The sequence below is a fragment of the Benincasa hispida genome, chromosome 1 (genome assembly GCF_027475165.1).
Source record: "Benincasa hispida cultivar pf3 chromosome 1, pf3_genome.v1.1, whole genome shotgun sequence".
NCBI classification, from domain to species: domain Eukaryota; kingdom Viridiplantae; phylum Streptophyta; class Magnoliopsida; order Cucurbitales; family Cucurbitaceae; genus Benincasa; species Benincasa hispida.
The window spans coordinates 38,734,999-38,757,965 of NC_143478.1; the positions used below are offsets into that span (position 1 = coordinate 38,734,999).

The 22,967-nt window shown below is 34.1% G+C and overlaps 1 protein-coding gene, 1 long non-coding RNA gene and 1 pseudogene across 2 annotated transcripts; 2 read left to right on the forward strand and 1 right to left on the reverse strand.

The window, feature by feature from the left end:
• Positions 1-10,752: 10,752 nt before the first annotated feature.
• On the forward strand, positions 10,753-12,228 carry LOC150038428 (uncharacterized). The gene is made up of 3 exons (XR_016527806.1): positions 10,753-11,254; positions 11,348-11,419; positions 11,724-12,228. It is a non-coding gene; the product is annotated as an uncharacterized LOC150038428 (long non-coding RNA).
• Positions 12,229-12,278: 50 nt separating this feature from the next.
• LOC120077078 (caffeoyl-CoA O-methyltransferase 5-like) lies at positions 12,279-16,451 on the forward strand (annotated as a pseudogene).
• A 1,620-nt stretch (positions 16,452-18,071) lies between these two features.
• Positions 18,072-18,886, reverse strand: LOC120070195 (small ribosomal subunit protein uS9). Its single transcript, XM_039022059.2, has one exon. It carries the CDS (start codon positions 18,721-18,723, stop codon positions 18,289-18,291), a length of 435 nt encoding a protein of 144 aa, XP_038877987.1. The 5' UTR covers positions 18,724-18,886; the 3' UTR covers positions 18,072-18,288.
• Positions 18,887-22,967: the final 4,081 nt, after the last annotated feature.

The following is a 22,967-nucleotide window of genomic DNA, read 5'->3' on the forward strand; positions in this document are numbered from 1 at the left end:
CATAGATCATATTCCCACTATGACTAAACCCTTCTCAGCCAAGAGAAAGTGTGGCACCACATTTTTTAAGCTCTGGAATCAGTTCTTAAGGGAGCAATGAGTGAATTTTATTTTATGTAGCTGAGTTACCAGCTCCCCAATCAAACGAATCCCCAAAGTGGTAGGTTTGAGTCGGCAATCTGGCCACTCTCATCCATGCAAACCAAAGGACCGCCCTCATAGGCAGGAGTTCACAACTCACTCAGGATTATGGTAATGTTACCTATGGTCATCCTAGTAAAATAAAAGTCTCAATTTTATCGGCGTTATATAATGAGACTAAACATTTCGTGGTTCGATTTTATACAAACTCCTTTAAATAGAGTATCCCCGCTCGCATGTCTAATACACGAATGATCAAAATCAGACCATTTGTAGCACTTTACAACATTTGTAACACCTACAATGCGGGCCACACTCGTAGCGTCACCAAGATAAGATATCTCTCCTTTATCCATATACTACAAACCATTTAGGTTATCATTTAAAGCACGATCCACTTGTATGTCTCCACATACATGCTTAAGTTACAACGATAACCAGGGATCTTAGTTTATTGGTTTGTGGTTAATGCAACTAAAATATCTCATATTTCATAGACTGAAATGAATAAAATATCTCATATTATAAATAAAAAAGAGTTTGTTCATACAAGTGTTTACAAACTACAGAACCCTACGAGATTTATGACTTCAACCCCAACACTCAGATCTCTCTCTTCCTCTCAATATCTTTCTTTCCCTCAAAATCCAAAATCACTTGAGCTCTCGCTCCTCTTGGATTCTCACCAGAGAATATCGAGGTCTCCTTGTGGTGGTGCCCAATTGGCCATTCACAGTTCGTGATTATTCATGGGAAAGGATACGTGAAGTTTTGAGTTCTTCAAAGGTAAAGGTTTTTTAAACCCTAATTTTATTCTTTTGTATTTATTCACAAGCATGATTGCAATTCCGTTCAAAGGGATCCTTCAATTGGTATCAAAGTCAGGTTATTGATCTCAAATCCTTAATTTTTTTATAATTAATTTTACAGTCATGGTGGGATTTAAATTTTGTGCATTTTTTAATTGATTCTATGATGAATGATGTTGTGATGAATGTGATTATTGTTAATGGATGTTTCGAGATAGGACATATAGATCTATGGCTGTATTTATTTACAAATTTGTTTGTACGGGCCCATGTTTTGGGTCATAATATTGCTATTGAGTCTGCTATTTAAAAGTTCTTGAGTCATTTGTGGCGTTTTCGGTGAAATTCTAATGAAGACGAGATCAAATCTAACGAAGAATCGAGGGTTTTTGCAGCAGTACAGTCGGGACTGTACCGCAGCGTTGCAACGCTGCGATGAAGAACAATATTGTGTTCTTTCCATAGAGTTGCAATGCTATGATGCGATAAGAACCAACCGGTTCTAGTCTGGTTCAATTCGTGGCTCACTTGGTCTGATTTCGGTTTGGTCAGTTCAAGTGGTTTAAGTTCGGTTCGATGGCTAGCTTGTCTAGTTTAAGTGGTTCAAGGCCCGGTTCACCTATTTTGAACCGAATGTCTTTTATCCTTTTAATAGTTAGCTTTTAAATTACTTTGAGGTGTCCTATCCTGGTCCATTAACTATTATTATTAATAAATATGTTATGTTTTATACTTAAATATATGTCATATTGTATGTCATATAGAATTAAATCCCACCATAGGTTATGTATTTTATTTCATGCATCTTTTATATTATAAGTATTATAATATGTGTATATGCATGATTTAAAATTTTATAGTATGCTCATGCATCATATAGTATAATACATGCATGCATGCATTAATAACATATACATGCATCATTTATACTATAAGAGTTATAATATATTGTATGAATTATATGTTTATAGTATGTTATTAATAATTTCATTACCTTTCTATACAATTGTTATATGTTAGTAATGAAAGCATGACACGACTTTAGGTTAATTTATAAATGTTATAATTTATTAAAGTATGTCAAAACATGTGATGTATGGTTTTAATTTATTTCATTTGTTTATAATCATTATTACAAAATGAAATTAGAATTTAAAATTAATAATAAAGAGTTGCATGCAAACCTTAGGTTATAATCAATTTTTTTTAATTGTTTTAAAATATGATTCACATTGACCTAAGATCACGTTTCTAATGAGATTAGAAATCTTAGTTTAATCTTTTAATCTATTTAATAGGATTAAATTGATCTTAATAAAAGATTAACAATGTAACAAATATATCTATAAGGGACCTTTTGTCCAAGGCGAGTTCTGCCTAGGCTATGGTATTTAAATTGACAGAAACGTAACACCGCTACCTGGAAACTTACCTGGAAAGGTGAATTAGATAGATTTGTTACATGCATGCAAGTTAGATTAAAATTTATTAAAGAGTTTAATAGACCTTAATCAAAATTATTTAACTATCCAAATACAAATGTTGTTTTTTGGGCAAATTAAACAAACACTTAGATAAAATCAATAGCCGGATTTTCCTAAGTTAATTAACCCTAGATAAAATACTCAGTGGGAAGAAAATGGGGTATATGATGCTTCATTTCTCCTTAAAATTCACACCGTGACGTCTATACTCGGCCTCGAGGCACCATGGGTGTCCCCCTACGTGTGGCATTTGTATAGATCAATATCAAGTTGAATGGAAGAGTGTTTATAGTAAGTGGAAGCGGGATGTGTGACAACACATCCCTCGGTTTCTCTCATTAGGTTGAAATAAAGTTTCGTGCATGGCCTCGTGGCACCATAGGTGTTCCTTTAAAGGATAGCATTTTTGCATGACGCTTTATTCGATCTCCAGAAATGGATAGGTTTGCTTTAGTTTCATGTCCCAATTGGTTTTTTCTCTATGGTTGGCTCATTGGGGCGGAACTCTAGAATCTAAAAAGAGGAGTTACACTTATAAGAATTGTTAAGCAAGTTAACAAATTCTGGACCGAACAATGGCGACTGTTCGTTATAGTGACAAAGTGTTGTTTTTGTCTAATGGTTGAGAATGTCTCATTTCAGTGAAGGGGCACTTGATCACCCTACGGTGACTTTTGTCTTAACTCACTGAAACATCATTGCAAAATAGTTGTCACTTAGGTGCATTAAACTATTGTTAAAAACTGATTGGTTGTCTTAATGGTTTAATACAAAAAACTAATTATAATAATTTGTATGCTTTAGAAAATTTATTTTAGAGTCCCTGAAAAGAATGTTAGGACAACCGTCCGCATAGCTCAGGCATGACGCTCTCAAACATATCTTCAATGCTCGTATGCAAGAAGAGGCATCTGTTTGAGAACATGTTCTCAAAATGATGGTTCACTTCAATGTGGTGGAGATTAATGGGTCCGTCATCGATGAAGCTAGCCAAGTTAGCTTTATTTTGGAATCTTTACCTGAAAGTTTCCTTCATTTCCAGAGCAATATTGTTTTGAATAGGATTGACTACAATCTAACCACCCTCCTCAACGAGCTACAGACCTTCCAGTCCTTGATGAAAAGCAAGGGACAAAAGGGTGAAACAAATGTAGCTCTAAAAAGTTTCACAGAGGTTCGACCTCTAGGACAAAGTTTGTACCTTCTTCCTCCAGCAACAAAAGTGGAAGTAGAATAATGATGGAAAAGGGAAAGCTAACCCATCGGCCACTGCTCAAAAGAAAGCCAAGGCTACAAAGGGAATCTGTTTCCATTGCAACCAAGATGGCCATTAGAGGAGGAACTACCTCAAGTACTTGGTAAAAAAGAAGAAGGCCAAGCAAGGTAAATGTGATTTGCTTGTATTGGAAACATGTTTAGTAGAAAATGATGATTCTGCTTGGATTATAGATTTTGGCATCACTAACCACGTTTGTTCTTCATTTTAGGGAATTAGTTCCTGGCGACAACTTGATGCTGGTGAGATCACGATGCGGGTTGGAACTGGGCACGTCGTCTTGGTTGTGGCAGTGGGAGGTCTCCAATTGACTTTACATAGTAAATTCATTTTACTAGAAAATGTATATGTAGTTCCTGGTTTAAAGAGGAACTTAATTTCTATAAAGTGTTTGCTAGAACAATCATATTGTATTAATTTTCTTGTAAATAAAGTGTTTATTTCTAAGAATGGTGTCAATATTTGTTCAGCTGGAATGGAAGATAATTTACATGTGTTAAGGTCGTTAGCTACTAAAGCCCTTCATAACACTGAGATGTTTAAAACTGCAGTAACTCAATATAAAAGACTTAAAATTTCTCCTAAAGAAAATGCTCAACTTTGGCACCTAAGACTAGGACACATTAATCTCAATAGGATTGAGAGATTGGTGAAGAATGGACTTCTAAGCGAGTTAGAATAAAATTCTTTGCTTGTGTATGAGTCATGCCTTAAAGGCAAAATGACTAAAAGACCCTTTGCTGGAAATGGTCATAGGGCCAAAGAATCTCTAGAGCTATTACATTCAAACCTCTGTGGTTCGTTGAATGTAAAAGCTAGGGGAGGTTATAAATATTTCATCACTTTTACTGATGATTATTCAAGATAGGGTATGTTTATTTAATGCAACATAAGTCTGAATCTTTTGAAAAGTTCAAAGAATTCAAGGCTGAAGTTGAAAATGCATTAAATAAAACAATAAAGGCATTTCGATCTGATCGAGATGGAGAGTTTATGGATCTAACATTCCAAAACTATTTGATAGAATATGGAATTATATCCTAACTCTCAGAAACTGGTACACCTTAGTAGAATGGTATATCAAAAAGGAAAAATCGAACCCTATTGGACATGGTTCAGTATATGATGAGTTATGCTTCCTTACTTGACTCATTTTGGGGTTATGCAGTAGAGACTGCAGCATATATTTTGAACTGTGTTCCATCCAAGAGTGTTACCAGAATACTTTTGGAGTTATGGAATAGTCGTAAAGCTAGTTTACGTCATTTCAAAATCTAAGGTTGCCCAGCACATGTGCTTGAGGCTAATCCTAAGAAATTGGAATCTCGTTTAAAATTGTGTCTATTTGTAGGCTACCCCAAAGGAACGAGAGGTGGTTACTTCTTTGACCCTAAAGAAAACAAAGTGTTTGTATCGACAAATACTACTTTTCTTGAAGAAAATCACATAAGGGAGCACAAACCCCACAATAAGATTGTGTTGAACGAACTTTCTAAAGGAACTACTGAATCTTCAACAAGAATTGTTGAAGAACCTAACACCTCAACAAGAGCTGTTGAAGTTGGATCATCAAATAGGTCAAATCCACCTTAAGTGTTTAGGGAACCTCGATGCAGTAGAAGGGTTGCGAACCCAACTATCTGTTGCATGGATTTAACTGAAATCCTAGCTATGGTAGCTGACGAAGATATTGAGGATCCATTGTTTTACAAGAAGGCAATGGAGGATGTTGACAAAGATGAGTGATTAAAGCTATGGATCTCGAAATGGAGTCAATGTACTTCAATTCAGTATGGGATCTTGTAGATCAACCTGATGAAGTAAATCCTATAGATTGCAAATGGATCTACAGGAGAAAATGAGGTGCTGATGGAAAAGTGCAAACCTTCAAGGCTAGACTGGTGGCAAAGGGCTATACCCAGGTTAAGGGAGTCAACTATGAGGAGACTTTCTCACCTGTTGCTATGCTGAAGTCTATCAGAATCCTCCTATCCATGGCCTCATATTATGATTATGAGATTTGGCAGATGGACGTCAAGACTATTTTTCTGAATGGCAATCTTGAGGAGACTGATAAGCCCGAAACTTACGTCGTTAATAACCTTCAAACTTGATCAAAATAAAATTTGAATATACCGAACTACTTCTATTACTACTGAAACGTAGCAACAGTGGTAAGTCCAAGTCGATCAGCAAGGAAGCGCGATTTGTTTCGTTAAGTTAATTTCCTAACTAGAGCGATGAATGGGAAGTTTTGGTGTGAAAAAGACAAATGCGTGAAATTATAATAAAAAGAATAAATGTAATCTAAAATAGGAGTCTTATCTAATTTCTAGAGCAAGAGAGAGTTTCCTATGCAATTTCTTTCATTAGGCATCAATTAATTACATTGAATCTGTCAACCCCTCAACCTATTAGAAAATCTAATAGCCCAATTAGCCAAATTCGATATTAAACCAAATTAGTCCTGATTCAATTAACAACTTTTCCTTCTTAGCGACATGAAAGTTAAAATTGAATTGCATTACGAAAGGGTTCAATTGTTGAGATATACTACAAGCCGGAAAAGCCATATCTTATAGCATGATTTATTTGGAAAAGATTATATTAGGTTGTACATGCATTTGGTTAGAAAAAGTCTAGACTTCACAAATGCGATCCTAATATGCGCAACTAAATCAATCAATATATGCTTAGGCTATGACGATTTAGCAAACAAGAATTTCAATAAACTAATTTGTCAGATCAATTTACAAAAATTCCATTAAGATTCAATCAAATCATCCCATAGAGTTCACAACAATTCAATTAAATTAACTAAATATCCTTCAAGAAATTAAACATAAGGCTCTTGCTTAAAGAAATTAGATAGAAGTTACCTCTTAATTCATAGACAAATCCAAGATACACATCCAATCCATCGATTAAAACCCAAAACAAAAAGAAAAACTAACCGAAAGATACTAAAATCAGAAAGGAAAAGAAGAAGATTGAAGCTTAACTTCGGCCTCCATCAATTCAGCCCCCAAAAGTTAGCATCCTTTAACCTAAAGACGAAGGGAGATATTTATAGAAAAAATTATAGCCTTGCAACACTGGGAAGCGCATTGCAACGCTGGTGTTGTGCAACTTTGGAGAAAAAATTATAGCCTTGCAATGCTGGGAAGCGCATTGCAACGCTGGTGTTGTGCAACTTCGAAGCGTTGCAATGCTGCACATTCTGCCTTATAATGTCAGGCAAGCACCAGGCTAGTGTTGCAACCCTGTGACAGTGGTATTTTCGTAATTTTCGCTCTTTTGAAGCTCGAATGCTCAAATCACCTCCAAATTGCTTCAAATTAACCCCATTCTTCACCAAATGATTAGTTCTACCTCTTGATTGCTCGGTACCTATAAAATAACACAATAAACACATAAAATCCATTAATAAGTCTAAATTAAGCTAAGAATAATAGCTCTTTTTTAGAACTATCAGAGACCATTTATATGAAGCAGCCCGAGGGATTCATAACCCAAGGTCAAGAGCATAAGGTTTGCAGGCTTAATCGGTCATTTATGGACTGAAACAGGCTTCTCGATCTTAGAACATAAGGTTTAATACTGCAATCAATTCTTATGGCTTTGATCAAAATGTTGATAAGCCTTGTGTATACAAGAGAATCATCAAAAGTTTAGTAGCTTTCCTAGTATTATATGTAGACTATATCCTACTCATTGGGAATGATGTAGGTCTACTGATTGAAGTTAAAATCTGTCAAGATCTGATCCTTACTGGACACACGGACTCAAATTTTCAGATTGATAAGGATTTTATAAAAATCCACATCAAGATTAGTGTTCACTCTTAACAGAGGAGCAAAAGTCTGGAGAAGTACCAAGCAAGGGTGCATTGCTGACTCCACTATGGAGGTTGAGTATGTAACGGCTTGTGAAGCTTCTAAGGCAGTTGTTTGACTCAAGAAATTCTTGACAGATTTGGATGTTGTTTCAAACATGTCAAAGCCCATCGCACTTTATTGTCATAATAGTGTTGTTGTGGCTAATTCCAGAAAGCCTAAGAGTCATAAGCGCGGCAAACACATCGAGCGAAAGTATCATCTCATCTGAGAGATTGTGCATCAAGGAGACTTAATCGCCATGCAGATAGCTTCAGAGCACAATGTTACTGATCCGTTTACAAAGGCCCTCACGGCTAAGGTGTTTAAGTGTTAGAGTATGGGCCTATGGGACAGGTCACGTTTAGACTAGAGTAAGTGAAAGATTTTTTACTTGGTGGTTTGTGCCCTAGTTTATTGTTTTACTTTTACATTGTACACCCCACTAGCTTTAGGTCAAGTGGGAGATTATTGGGGTTGATGCCCTAAATCTCGTATGGTTCTATAGTTTGTAATTGTAATGTATAAATTTTTTATTTATGTAATAAAAAATTTGATATTTTATTTCAAAATTAGTTGCATTAACCACAAACCAATAAACTAACATCCAAGGTTATCTTGTAGCTTAAACATGTATGTAAAGACATATGGGTGGACCATGTTTAAGTGATAACCTAAATGGTATGTAGTAGATGGATAAGGTTGGATACCTTATCCTGGTGACACTACGAGTATGGCTTGCTTTGTAGATATTACAATTGTTATAAAGTACTACAAATGATCTGATCCTAATCATTTATAGGGAGACATGTGAGCGGGGATATTCTATATAGAGGAGATTGTATAAGACTAAACCACGAAATGTTTAATCTCATTATATAACACCGTTCATAATAGAGACTTACATTTTACTAGAATGACTATAAGTAACCTGACTTGAATCCTGAGTGAGTTGTGAACTCCTGCCTATGAGAGCGGTCCTTTGATTTGTATGGGTGAGAGTGGCCAGATCGCAACTCAACAATCATACCATTTTGGGGATTCGTCTGACTAGGGAGATGGGAACACAACTACACAAGAAGGAATTCACTCATTACCCAATGTCAGGGCAAGTAGATAAATTGCTTCCTTAAGTGCTGATTTCGGGGCTTGAACAATGTGGTGTCATACCCTTTCCTGGCTCGAGAGGGGTTCCATCATAGTTGGACTATGATTTATTGTTCATTAGTGATCAGTGGTATTTAAGGAGTTAGATGTAACTACAGGGGCAAAACAATAATTTTGGCCCAGCTGTACTTACGAGTAATTTGTGAAGGGTCATCGTACTGTTGATTAATTATACCCAATGTACACAGAAATATATCTGTAATGCGAAGAATACAGTTGTCGGTCTTTAATGAAGTGCCTGACAGTTAACGGATGGTGAATAATCTAATTAAAGAGTTTAATTAATTATTCGTGTACCGTTAAAGCTTCAAGCTACAGGTCCATGAGGTCCCTTCGGTAGCTCAATGGGATTGAATAAGAATCAGTTTTTAGATTAATTTGAATTGTTCAAATTACTTTATGAAATTAATTATATATGATATAATTAATTATTTTTAGTTATATAAATAATGTAATTACAATAATATATTTGATACATTATATTTATGAGAGGAAATAAATATTTGAATATGATTCAAATTTTAATTATATAAATTGGATTCATATTGTTTAATTTAATGTAAATGTGATTTATATTAAATACCATTGGTGACAGAAAATTGTAACTATAGGCTATATCGTATATAATACAATATTAAAATTATAGGTTATATGTTACATATGATATAACATATAGTTATATGTATATGTATAATAAATTATATATATATGTTTTTTTTAGGGAATTAACTTCCTTCCCTTTTTCTCTCCACCCACGTAAGTGGGCAGTTGTGTGGAGATAGGAGTTCCTCTTCTTTACCCTACAAAACAGAAAAGGGTGAGATACAGATATAGAATAGTTCTGTGTTTTTATAGATATATCATATCTCTTTCTTCCTCTCGATCTCTTTCTTTCCCTCAAACTCCAAAATCACCAAGGCTTTCACTCCTCCTAGATCCTCACCAGAGAATATCGAGGTCTCCTTATGGTGGTGTCCAATTGGCCATTTACAGTTCGTGACTGTTCGTGGGAAAGGATACATGAAGTTTTGAGTTCTTCAAATGTAAGAGTTTTTTAAAACCCTAATTTCATTCTTTTGAATTTATTCACAAGCATGTTGTATCTCTATTAAATGCATGATTTTTGTACTATTCTCTATAAAATTATGTATTATGAAATTTTGGAAAAATTGGGATGATCTCGCTTCCGTTGCGGATCCCTTCAAAGGGATCCTTCAAGAGCATGCATGCAAATAGCTCAGAGCAGACATAAAAGTTACGTCGATGTTAGGCGTAAAGAACTAGAGTTTGAAACTAGTGATAAAGTGTTCTTAAAAGTGGCACCTACGAAAGATGTTCTGATATTTGGAAGAAAAGGGAAGCTAAGTCCACAATTTATTGGGCCTTTTGAGATCTTGGAGCGAATTAGTCCTATAGCTTATCCGTTGACGTTGTCACCATCCCTTTCTTACGTTCACAATGTTTTTCATGTTTCAATGTTGAAGAAGTATGTGGCAAATCTGTCCCATGTGATGGACTTTGAACCTTTACAACTGATTAAAAACTTAACTTAGGAGGAGAAGACGGTTCAAATTCTCACCAGAGAGGTGAAGAATTTACGCAATAAGGAGATAGCACTTGTGAAAGCTCTGTGGCAGAATCACCAGCTCAAGAAGGCTAAAAAGGAGCGAGATGATGAGATGAGAGCCCAGTACCCAAAGATTTTTTAGGAGTAAACTTTCTATGACAAATGTTCCTTGAGGAGGGAAGAACGTGACATCCCAAATTTTTTTTGTTTTATGTAATTTAGATTCAGTTATTTTGAATTCTAAAGGTAAATTGAATTATTGTGAAGCGATAATTCAATTTTAAAATTTGTTTAAGTAAAGGTATTGGAATCGAAATTTAATTTAAGAAGGATTTGCGATTGACTTCAATATTAATTTTATTTGGGGAATTTAATTAAAATCGGAAGATTTGGTTTTATTTTATAAATTGGAGGAGGTAACTAAAATTAAATCGAATTATTGGGTAAATTGGTTTAAATTTGATTTTCCAAAAGAATTTGGGCGCTTGAGTTCTGAAGCCGTCGTCTCCTCTCAGTCGTCCGACGCCGTCTTCGCTGTTTGAAGGTCCTCCATCGGTCGCACCACCGGTTCTAGCCGAGGACGCCCAGATCCAGCCGCGCGATCTCTCACTCTCTCAGCCGCTCATTTGTACACCAGATTGGTCATCCGCGCCTTTGCTTGCCGCCGACTCCAAGCACTGAAGTTTCCACGCCTCTGCCCACCTCGCATCGACGCAGTCGTGCCACTCTGCCCATCAAGTCGCCTATTCCTCTCTCTTCTCTGCGTTTCTTCTCGCCGGTGGAGTTTTAGACGAGCCGCACCGCTCCGTCTATTAAGCCATCAGGTCTACTCGTCTCTGTCGTAGTCTTCCAGCCACACCGCCATCCACGTTCTTCATCTTCAATGGCGCATCCGCTGTCCAGTTGCCGATTTTGGCCAGAATCTTTGTTTTTAGGTAAGGTTTGGTAATTATTGTGGGTTTCTTGAATTTTCTTGAATACCCAACAAATTTTCTTTGGCCTAAATCTTTTGATTTTGATGTTTGAAGCTTGGATTAAAGTGTTCGAAGGAATGGAGCTGCTATCCAACAGGTGTTGAAGTTCGATTTGGGTGAAAATTGGTAAGTTCTAGGCCTTGGTGACCTCTGTGTAGGTGTATTTTAGTTTGACTTGAAAATTTGGGCAAGTCCTTGTTAAATCACTGATCTTTATTATATTTTGAATGAGTGCTAGCATGAACTAAGTTATTTTGTTATTATGATTTTCTAGATGAACATTGAGCATGATGATATGTATTTGCATGTTGTGGAACCATGCTTTATGATGCATGTTATGTTTATGATAGTGGTAGTTATCCCTACTTGTAACAATACCCAATAGAGGTTGTGACCTTCGAGATTCACCAGAGGTATGTGATTTCTTCAGGATTCACTAGAGGTGATGATCTCTTTCAGGACTTCACCGAAGATTTGTGTTTCCTTCGAGATTCACTAGAGGTTTGTGGGTACATTTCACTTACGGTAGAGTGGGTTCAACTATCCACTAGCTAGTCATTCCATGGAAAGTAGAGGTTTATGCACGTCCCACTAAAGCATGGTATCTAGAGGACATAGATGCTTAGCCTGACCCCGATAGTGGGGTTACTTTCATTCTTTCTCATGTTTATTTTTCAGGTAAGGATAAGAACACGCTGGCAAATGACAAGCGGAATCCGTGTTCGAGCCACCGAGGCCAGTCATATGCTTCCGCTCATGTTTTTCAGTATTTTATGTTTTAGAATTTCTAGTTTTGATGTTTGAACTCAAAGTTTTGGTATTTGTGCTTTTAGAATTTTTAAAAGAAATTTCTAATTTTGCTTTATGATTTTAAGGGTACTATGTTAAATGAAATTTTGTTCTTTAGTTTTAATAAAGTTAATTATTTTATATTATTTATTTGGTTTTACTAAGTTATGTAAAGATGTCAATTTGAATTGTATGCATGTGTGTTTATAGTAACAGCCTAGTATAAGTTCTAGGAAGCCGGGTCGTTACAATTGGTATCAGAACCCATGTTTTGGGTTCTTAAGACTAACTTACTATGTAAGTCTAGATAGTCTCTCTGGCCCAGTAACGAATTCTTCGTCAATAGATGAAGGTCAGTTCTTGAACATGCTCTTGAAGTTGATCAATGCCAAGAACACCATGGAGATTGGTGTCTATACTGGCTACTCCCTCCTCGCCACTGCCCTCGCTCTTCCCGACGATGGAAAGGTCGCCTATGAAACATGTTTGGATAACTATTTACAAAATGTTTGGTAGCTATTTTTGTTTCCGTGTGTTTTTTTTTTAAGAATAAAGTTATTGATGAAACGAATACATGCGCTGCGGAAGAAAAACAAATCTAAAGTACTCTAATTAAGTTAATTACAAAGATAAGCATGCAATTGAAACAAATAGAAGGGGAGGAAAAAATACGACCGTTGTAGACTTTGAATCTTCTCAAATTAGCTTCAATCTCCTCACGAACAGTTCGTAAACCACCACGAGAGTTTTCCCGACTATCCTCGGGCCTTAGAAAAGGATGGTGAAATATGGTGAGGGACTAATTTGGAGAGGAAAAAAGCTAAAACTTTGAGAGAGAAAAAGGTATGAGATTATCACATAATCTAATCAAATTTCACTATGGCCAAGAGTTTTTAAAATTCATTAAACACTCCCTCTTAAAACCATTACATGTAAAACATGCAACTTTGAGTTTGATGAGAATTTGACACTAAAAAATCCACTAACTCAAAGTGGGATTTAATGAGACAAGTATCTTCAAATGAAGACAATACTTAACCATGCAAAAGTTGGCATTTTCCACTCACAAATGTTGGATCTTTCCACTAACTTAGTTAAAATTTGACTTTCAAAGTCCAAAGTCAATAAATTTCACTTTTTGACTTTCAAAAGTCAAAAGTCAACCATTTGACTTTCATTGCATTTTTAACCTAGTTAACAATTTGACTTTTGACGCAATTTTAACCAACTCAATTTAATTTCAAAATTAATTATAATAATCCATTTAAAAATTAAATTAATATTAAATCATGAATTAAACAATTTATTTAATTTAATTTAATATTAAATCCAACACTAATCACAATAATCACTATTCATAATCTTGATATTTAAATCTTATTTATATATCTCCTATTTTCTCTCTCTTTATGTTTAATTCACAACTAAACATTAGGTTAAATATGTCGTATATATTTAACACTTTGCCCCCTTTAAATTCGTTCGCCGCATTGTTCTAAGGTTTAGATCGATATGAGCTAGTAGGGGGACCTCATGGACCTACAGATCATGGACTCCAACGATTCGATTAATTGGTTAAACTCTTTAACCTAATTAACTACCATTCGTTAACTACCAGGTCACTCCACTAAAGCCCAGTAATTGCACTCCCCTCACTGTAGATATATTATGTCCACTCGATATAACCATGATTAGTAAGTTAGCCCTTCACAAGTTCATAATAACGGTTGGGTCAAAAGTTATTTTACCCCCGAGATTACATCTTGCTCCTTAAGTCCCACTGATCCTCTAATGAATAATTGGTTTGTGATCCAATCAATAAACCGAGTCCCTCTCGGGCCAATGAGAGGGTGGGGCCCTTTGTTCAAGACCCGAAGTCAGCACTTAAGGGAACAACCTCTCTACTATCCCTAAAGGCGAGTAGAAGCGAATTCGGTCTTGCACCCTATGTCCTTAGCTATCTACCCGATCTTACCCCTGAAATGGGAGACTTTTTGAGTTGTCGCTGTTGAGCTAACCCTCACCCATGAAAATCTAAGGATAATCTGTATAAATAAGAGTTCATAGTTAGCTCAGAATTAAGGTCAAGTTACCTAGATTATTGCTTTGAAATAGTCAGTCTTAAACAGTAAACAGCGTTATAAAGTAAGAGTGACTTAATTCTTGGTCCGATCTTATGCAAACTCATTGTGTAGGATGCTCCCGCTCCTCATGTTAATACATGAACGAACAGGATCACTTCGTTTGTAGCACTTTACAACAAATTGTAACAATATCGGAATTGTAACAACTACGGAGTGGGCCGCATCCGATATTGTTACCAGAATAAGGTACCCAACCTTATTCATATACAATAGACCATTTTGGCTATTTACTGAACTTGATCCACTCTTATGTCTCCATATAAAGTTCATGCATTCATATAATAGCCATGGATCTTTAGTTTATTGGATTTAGACTTTACAAGTGCAATTCACATATTCAATAACAGTTTTACTGAATAAATGTCAATAATATCTTTATTGATAATAGAATACATTTAACATTACAAACTGCAAGTTTTAGGGCATACAACCCAACAGTCATTTCATCTATTTTAATTTATAATAATTTCTAATGGAAAATAATCTTAGAGATATTTTTTCTTTTTTTAAAAAAAAAGGTTAAATTGGTTTTATAATTACACAGATACTACCAATGGATATTAACAGAGAAAACTATGAACTTGGGCCTCTGGTGATCCAGAAAGCTAGTGTGGCACATAAGATTGAATTCAAAGAAGGCCCAGCTCTCCCTATACTCGATCAACTCCACGCTGATGTAAGCATTTTTTTCACAACATGTAGAGTGGGGAGGAATCTCGGACCTTAGGATTGGCAACGAGGCCGAGGAAGAGCGGGGGACATTTCCTATCCCCGTCTCCGCAAGGGTATTTCCCTTATCCCTACCCCCATCCGCGCAACTTAAAGGTGGGGATGGAGACAGGGATTCCCCGTTGGGGGAAACGGGTCTCTATGGGAACCCATCCGCAGTTTTTTTTTTTTTTTTTGTAATATATATAATTATATAAATATTTGTAAAATTAATATATATTTAAGGGTATATATATAATTATTAAATATATTTATTTGTAAAATTAATATAATATATATATATACACACATTAAAATAAATAAATAAAATAAATTGGGGTCGGGATGGGGTCAGGGATAGGGCGGGGATACCCTCTCTATCCCCGATCAAACCTTGAGTCAATAGTACAAGTTCTACGTCAGTTAAATTATGCTATTTTAGTTGTATTTATCTTTCTTTATTATTACATATACAATTTTTTAGGAAAATTTCTCAAGTAAGCCAAAAAAGAACAAGTTAAAATTCTTGGGAAGAAATTAGTTTATATCCCTGAGCTTTGGGACTTAAATCATTTAAAATGTTAAACTATTAGAAGTTTGATTAGTGAACCAATTCAAGGCCCGTTTAGAATATCTTGAGAAAAAATGTTTTTCAAAAAACTCATTTTTATTTAAACATTTTTTATAAAAAAAATATATATTAAAATACATTGAAAAACTATTTTGAGTGATTACCAAACACTCCAATTTCTTCCAAAATGATTTATTTTTTAAATTGAACACTCGAAAATGTATTCTAAATACATCTTTATACATTTGGTAAGTGATTTGCAACCGTTTTTTTTACTTGATTTCATTTAAAATCACATCAAAATTATTCTTCTCCCAAGCTTCTATTGAAGTAGCAAGAAAAGATATTACATAATTCTTCATAAGTAGGAAAAAAAAATAGAAGTAGACGTGAGGATACCACTTAATGAAAGATACTACTATTTATTTGATTTAAGTATTTGTAAACAAAGACATGCCACTTTGAAATAAATAGATTTTGGTAGTAAATGGATTGGATTTTATTAATAAACAAGTTGGGAATTGGTGTGGTAAGTAGCATCCAAGTAGCATATATCCACATACCCAAAAACATAAATCATTTTATGAAATGACCTAATACATAATTTTTTATTAATAATTAAAGATAGGTTTGAGAAATTTAAAAGCCTTTGGATGAAAACGAGAATCACTTCGTTACTAATTTTAGTGGGTGGATATTAATATTAATATTAATAACAATTTTAGGAGGAAAACCATGGGACATGATTTCATCTTCATGGATGTCGATAAGGACAACTATATTAACTACCACAATAGACTAATTGATCTCGTCAAAGTTGGAAGAGTAATCGCTACCACAACACCCTATGGAATGGATCTGTTGTGGCAACATCCATAAATATGTACGATATTATAGGAACTTTGTGCTAGAGCTCAGAATCACTCTTTGTCGTCAGATCAACTAAAAGGATTCACAGATCAACATTGCCCGCCCACAAACCACATCCTACTGTATGAATTTGTTTTTTACATATCAAGTGCTGGGGACAAGAGATGTTCAATGCATAAAAACAATACCCCCTCTATTTTGTATTATTATTATATTCATTATACTGTGGATTTTGCTTTACAATACATTACATTAGCGCTTCAAAAGTATTGATTCAATTCAATTCGTAAAATAAATAGAACAAATCAAATAATCTTTTAAACAAAAATGTCAATGTTTGGATTGATTAGTGAAAAAAAAATATTTTTTTAAAAAAAAATCATTATTATTTAATCTATTTTGGTAAAATTTGTTTAAACTTTCCAAAACTATTTTGAGTGGTTGCCAAACATTTCAGTTGTTACTAAAATGACTTGTTTCAATATTGAGATATCGGTGGATTTTTTAGGAAAAAAAACATGAACTTTGAATAAAAATGTAAGGAGAGGGGAAAAAAACTATTCAATGAACAAACTACAACATGACTAGTTCACACCAACGGATTCAAAAAAACCTGCTGTCCTTAATAATAATCGAATACAAAGTCAAATACTTTCGAACAATTTCTCCAAAACAAGTGCTATACATCAAGGGGTACAATAAGCACAAGCCCATTAAAGCATAATATAAATTAGAAAAATGGCTCAAGATCGATTATGTTAAGAAGGTAGGTTTGCTTATCCCAAAAGTACACCTTTTAACCTCCCTATCAGACACTAAATTCTTCAAAATCCAATCCCACAAACTAATTACAAGCCACAATAACTATATCCTCTGCAAATAATATAAATGGAGAAAAAGGAAAGAGCAAGTACCTGGTTCATTTTGCTCTAGACTATTTGTATCATGTAAAACTGAAAGGGGATGAGTTAAAAAAAATTTAATTTAATAACCAATATTAGTTTTGTAGATTCATGGTTTGTAAAAGGTAATAGTATAAAAGGTGCATTCATATATCTAAACTATTATGCATTGAGGAATTAGAAAACCTACACACAAGTTTAACTTATTAACCGACTAACCTACATACACAAAAAAACACACAAGTTAAACACCTTTGATCCTTCTTCCCAATATCCATGATGGAGTCTAAACCAAGAAACAATGCTAGACCATATCCAAAACTTGTCCAAGTCAAAACCATTCCTCACAGTAGGAAAAGAAAATCGACACATCTAATCAATAATGCATCAAACTTTACATAAAAACAACTGCCATTTAGCAAACCGGAGTTCACAGAGTTGGAAGGAACGCCGGGTATGCAAATTTTTTAATCTATATCCACCGGCTATCAAGAGTCAGCTAAATTGTGATAGCATTGGATAACTTTTCCACAGTTAACCAGACCCGTTAGCACCAATGTTTCAAAAAAAAAAAAAATTCACAGCAATGGCAGTGCATTGATAACCCATGTAGTACTTGCAGACACGCATTGAAGAACATTAGAAATAAAGAAACCAAAGAAGAAATAGACTAAGAACTTCTCAGAAACTATGAAGCAGAATAGACAAATGCTTAATCAAAACATTTCGAGGCACTCACGTCTTAACAACTAATAATTCGACCCAATAACAAAACGTTCAATAGGCAAATGATCAACTTGAACAAAAATATCGCATAAGATAACTATGTTCATTTTTGTCCGCACAATAATCTAACTCGAACAGAAATAATGGGCAGAAAATTAAGATGTTTCAAAAAAGCACTTTGGTTGTGCACCGTCAATATCAACGGAAAGTCAAAGTCTTACAACTCCAAATAGCATAAACAAAACCATAATTTTACCCACTAATGCGAATCCGCCATAGTTCCCATCAACGATATGATTTCTGAAACCTAGCACGAGCACCACGACCACCAAACTTCTTGGGCTCACAGCGCCTAGGATCGGCAACAAGCAAAGTCCTATCATACCTGACCAGAATGTCTTTAATCTCCTTCTTACTCTGCTCATCCACGTACTTCTGGTAGAAAGCAACAAGAGCCTTGGCAATACTCTGGCGGATGGCGTAGATCTGGGAGGTGTGACCTCCACCTTTCACTCTGATGCGCATATCGACACCAGAGAAACGGTGACGTCCAAGGAGGAGGATGGGCTCATAGGCCTTAAAGCGCAAGATCTCTGGCTCAACAAGCTCGATTGGGCAGCCATTGATCTTAATCAAACCCCTGCCGCGTTTGCAGTAGGTGACGGCCACCGCCGTCTTCTTACGTCCGAAACATTGCACCGATTCGATCGGAGCCGCCATTGCTAAGGCTTGAGAGGACTACCGGAGTGAAGGCCTTTTAATATTAAACAGATCGTGAAGGCGGAGGGCAAAACCTGCTGAAGGTTATTTATATGATTCCTTTGTTAGGGTTTTGGACTTGCGAAAGTACCCTCAGTTTATCCATAAATTACAAAACTAATCCCCAAGCACTAAAAAAAATGCACCATCTTTCTTTAATATTATATATATATTGCAATCAATATTTGGTGTGAAAGTAATTATTATTTGAGTAAATCCAACCCCAAAATTTATATACAACAATCTACTTAAATTTTTATTATAATTACCTTCGAAAATTATTCATAAATTGATTTTCAATCATCTCAAAACTTCTTCAAAATGTCAATTTTTACAATACACACTTACGAAAATGCAGGGACGATTTCTAAAGAAAATTGTAACTAAAAGTCTAAATTTATTCATTTGTGAAAGTTTAAGAGTTTAATTGATTTATAAGTTTTATACGAAATTTTTCCAAACGGAACGTAATTGAACATGTAAATTGATACATTTACAGAACTTGATGAATTGATACCACCACTAAAATTTAGGAGTATATATATTTGTCCAACTTTAATTTTTCGTTGTATTATACTCTTTTTAGAGCTTCTTTTTAAAATATATTAATTTTGGAAAGGTAGTGTAGGCACATATTTAAATACGGTTGTTTTATTTTAGAATATAAGAAAAAGATTTAAACTTTTAGATTTGAATTGAATGCGTTTTGGTAGAAAGTATAATTTAGTCCAATTTATTATCTCGACGATATGCTAATTCACCCATTTTCAAAGTAGCTACTTAAATTAAGTCATTCTATGACGTGGAGTTGCAATAGAAAAATGTCATTTGTGGTGTGAATGGTTCGTTATTTTCCCCTTAATTCCAAATTATTTAATTTTAATTAATGAATGAATTAATATTTTGATGATAACAAATTTGCTTCTATTTATTAATAATTTGAGTGTTTTGAAGCGTTTATTGCATAGAGCTCGAAATAACGATTCAAACGCAATTTGAATCACCTAAATTACACCTCAAACGAAGAAGATACGACTAAAATAAACTTAATGAAATCCGAGCGGATGACGTGGCATAATTTTTCTCATCAAAATGGACCAATTTAAATGTGCTACTTGGAGAAATGAAGAAATGACACATTATGAGCTTTTGATATTTAGATTGGTTTTGAAAAGAAAGTGAATTTAATATATGTTTATATCTCACAGCTAGTTTTGGACACAAAGTGGAAATTGCCTCTTATTGGATTTAAAAAAAATGATTGAAAAGATATATGTTGTTATATTATTTTTTTTTTTTTGTTCCAATCTAACGGCTAGTTGAATTTAAATCTTCACCATTCAATTTCTTTTTACCAACATCCAATTATCTAAATTAAATGTGGTTTTCAACATTTTTTCCTCTCTATTTAAATTTTCATCTTCTTCAAAATTATAACAACAATTTTACATTATTTTTCAATCCTTCATAACTCAAAGCCTCTATTATTACTCTTTTTGAGCTTCAATTTTCTTCTTTTCATCTTTTCTTGAGAGAGATATTTTATATTGTGAGGATTAAATTGTTGAATGCTACACTTTGTAAATCCATTCTTGTACAGAGTTTGTCAAGTGTGCTCTTTATTTTTACAAACATTTTGTAAGGGTTGCTCATGATCTCGAAAAAAAAGTTGTTGTAACGGTTTGATCCTCAACCGTGGAAAGGATCGGGTTTGTTCTTGCGCCTGGAAAAAGAACGTTGTAGCGGTTCGACTCTAAGCGGTGGAAAAAGTCAAAGATTAATGAACTATCCAAGAGGAGCTTGAGAAGTGGACGTAAGTCGATTGTGCTGAACCACTATAAAATTCCTAGTGTTAATTTCTCTATCCCTCTCCTACTTTAATTTTGCAATTAATTTGTTGTTATATTTTATTGCATAAAATTAATTGCAATGTTTGTCCCTTAAATTAATTGCTTAGGCCCCGTTTGGTGACTATCTTGTTTTTTGTTTTTGTTTTTGAAAATTAAGCCTATGGACACTACTTCCACTTCCAAATTTCTTCATTTTTTATCTACTTTTTGCCAATGGTTTAAAAAACCAAGCCAATTTTTTAGAACTAAATAAAGTAACTTTCAAAAAATTACTTTTGTTTTTAAAATTTGACTAAGAATTCAACTATTGTACTTAAGAAAAATGCAAATCATTATAAAAATATGGATGAAAGAGGTTTAATTTTAAAAAAAAAACAAAATGGTTACCAAACGGGGTCTTAAATGTTTATTTAGGTTGGTTGAATTGATCTTTACATATCTCATATCAATCTTTTTATTAAAATCAAATTGGGTGCTTAAAAGTACTAGTTTTAATTACTTGGCTATTTTGGGTTGTATTTATTTGCATGAATTATTGTTCAAGTTATTTGTTGGCGAAAAGTTTGTTAATTTATTTAATTTGGCCCACATTAGTAGAAAGTTTTGAATTAGTTTGATTAAACCCTATCCACCCTTCTAGGGTTTCCATATCGATCCTACAGTTGGTATTAGGTTGCTCTCTAATTGGATATCAATCATTTTAGATTGATACCCATTGTTTGAGTTCTCATTCCTTGGTATATGAGCTCTTCTACATAAATTATTTTTTAAATATTATTTTGATATATAAAGAATCTTATTAATATTTTGAAAAATTATTTGAAAGTTTAATTGCTAAAGTTATGGCAACTGTTGATAGACCTCCATTCTTTGATAGTAATAAAATCTATGATACTTGGTAAAATAGAATGAAAACTTTTATGTTTTGCTATAGGTTTTAACATTTTGTATGTTTGTGAGCATGACTTATCTAAATTGCATTTGAATAATGAGTTGCTCACTTTTAATGCTAAAGCCATAAATGTCATATATTGTGCATTGGATAGAAAAATATATGATACAATTTTACATTTTGAATATGCATATGATATTTGAAATTTTCTTGATAATATATTTAGTATTGAAAATTCTCCTTGTAGTACTAATGATTTATTTGATGTGAAGGATAATTATAATTCTAATAATCAAGAAAAGTTTCATGAAGTGAAAAATGGAAAATGTGATGACTTTTTATGCTTGATGGCCCATTTGAAATATGACTCTGGTGATGAGACCATTGAAGATGAGGTAAGTCAATCTCTATCTTATGATGAGTGTATGATGCATTTGTAAGTATGCAACATGATTTAGAAGAAGTTAGCTCTAAATATCTAAAACTTTCAAAGAAGTTTAAGGCATTATCTATTGAAAATAAATCTTTGATAAATGAAAATACAAGTTTGAAAAATAAAGCAACTAATGATCTTTTGTTTGATGATAGCTTTTGTGGTGATGAGAAATGTGTCTTAAATGATAGAATTAAGTTTCTTGAAATTGAAAACAATGAGCTCAAATCTTTAGTGTCACACCTTCCTCATTCTTACTCCCTAAATCCGGAAGGAGGCGTGAAGACGGCAGATACCACCCTTTTGTGATATTTATTGTCCATTTATTCTTGTATACTAGATCATTCTTATAACACGTTGTGTTTAATTTCAATTAAATGGAGTGTTTCCAACTTTTATACTAACTAGGTTACAACATATAATTTGTGATTTCTGGTAATTTCCTATAGCCGTAAAATCTAGGGTTTCGCTCCGCTAGAGTGGCAGATTCTAACCTCATGTGGCACTTTTAAAATGTCCTCTTCCACTATCTAGGGGGGAAAATAAAACATTGGAAAACATGAGCTAGAAGCTCAGTAGTGGTAAGGCATTTAGGAAACTAGGTTTTTCTTTTAATAATTCGTTTTAAAGTAATTTCACAAGCAATAAACACGAACAACATCAAGAATTAAGATATAACCATCCCACCCTGACCGTTGAGATACTACTAGCATGATCATGTATTTCCCAAGTTATCCATATCAAACCAAGACACTTGTGCGAGGAAACAATCCCAGTACCCAATATGTCCCGTTGAATATGCACATGCAGACAATATTTCACTAGACGTGCTTGAGACATGCTAACAATTACCCAGGGTACAATTCTAGTTTCCCACCAATCCTTACAAACATGTTATCAAGCAAAAACAAAGTTACTCAATCATTTATGCCAACAACGAAAACTTGGTAACTTAACTCCGAAAGAACATATTCCCAATCATGCTAGCTTCATCAAACCATACATATCATAACATATATGTATATAGAAT

Excerpts from the sequence above, each read along its gene's own strand:
- LOC120070195 (XM_039022059.2), bottom strand. The coding sequence starts at position 18,723 with ATGGCGGCTCCGATCGAATCGGTGCAATGTTTCGGACGTAAGAAGACG.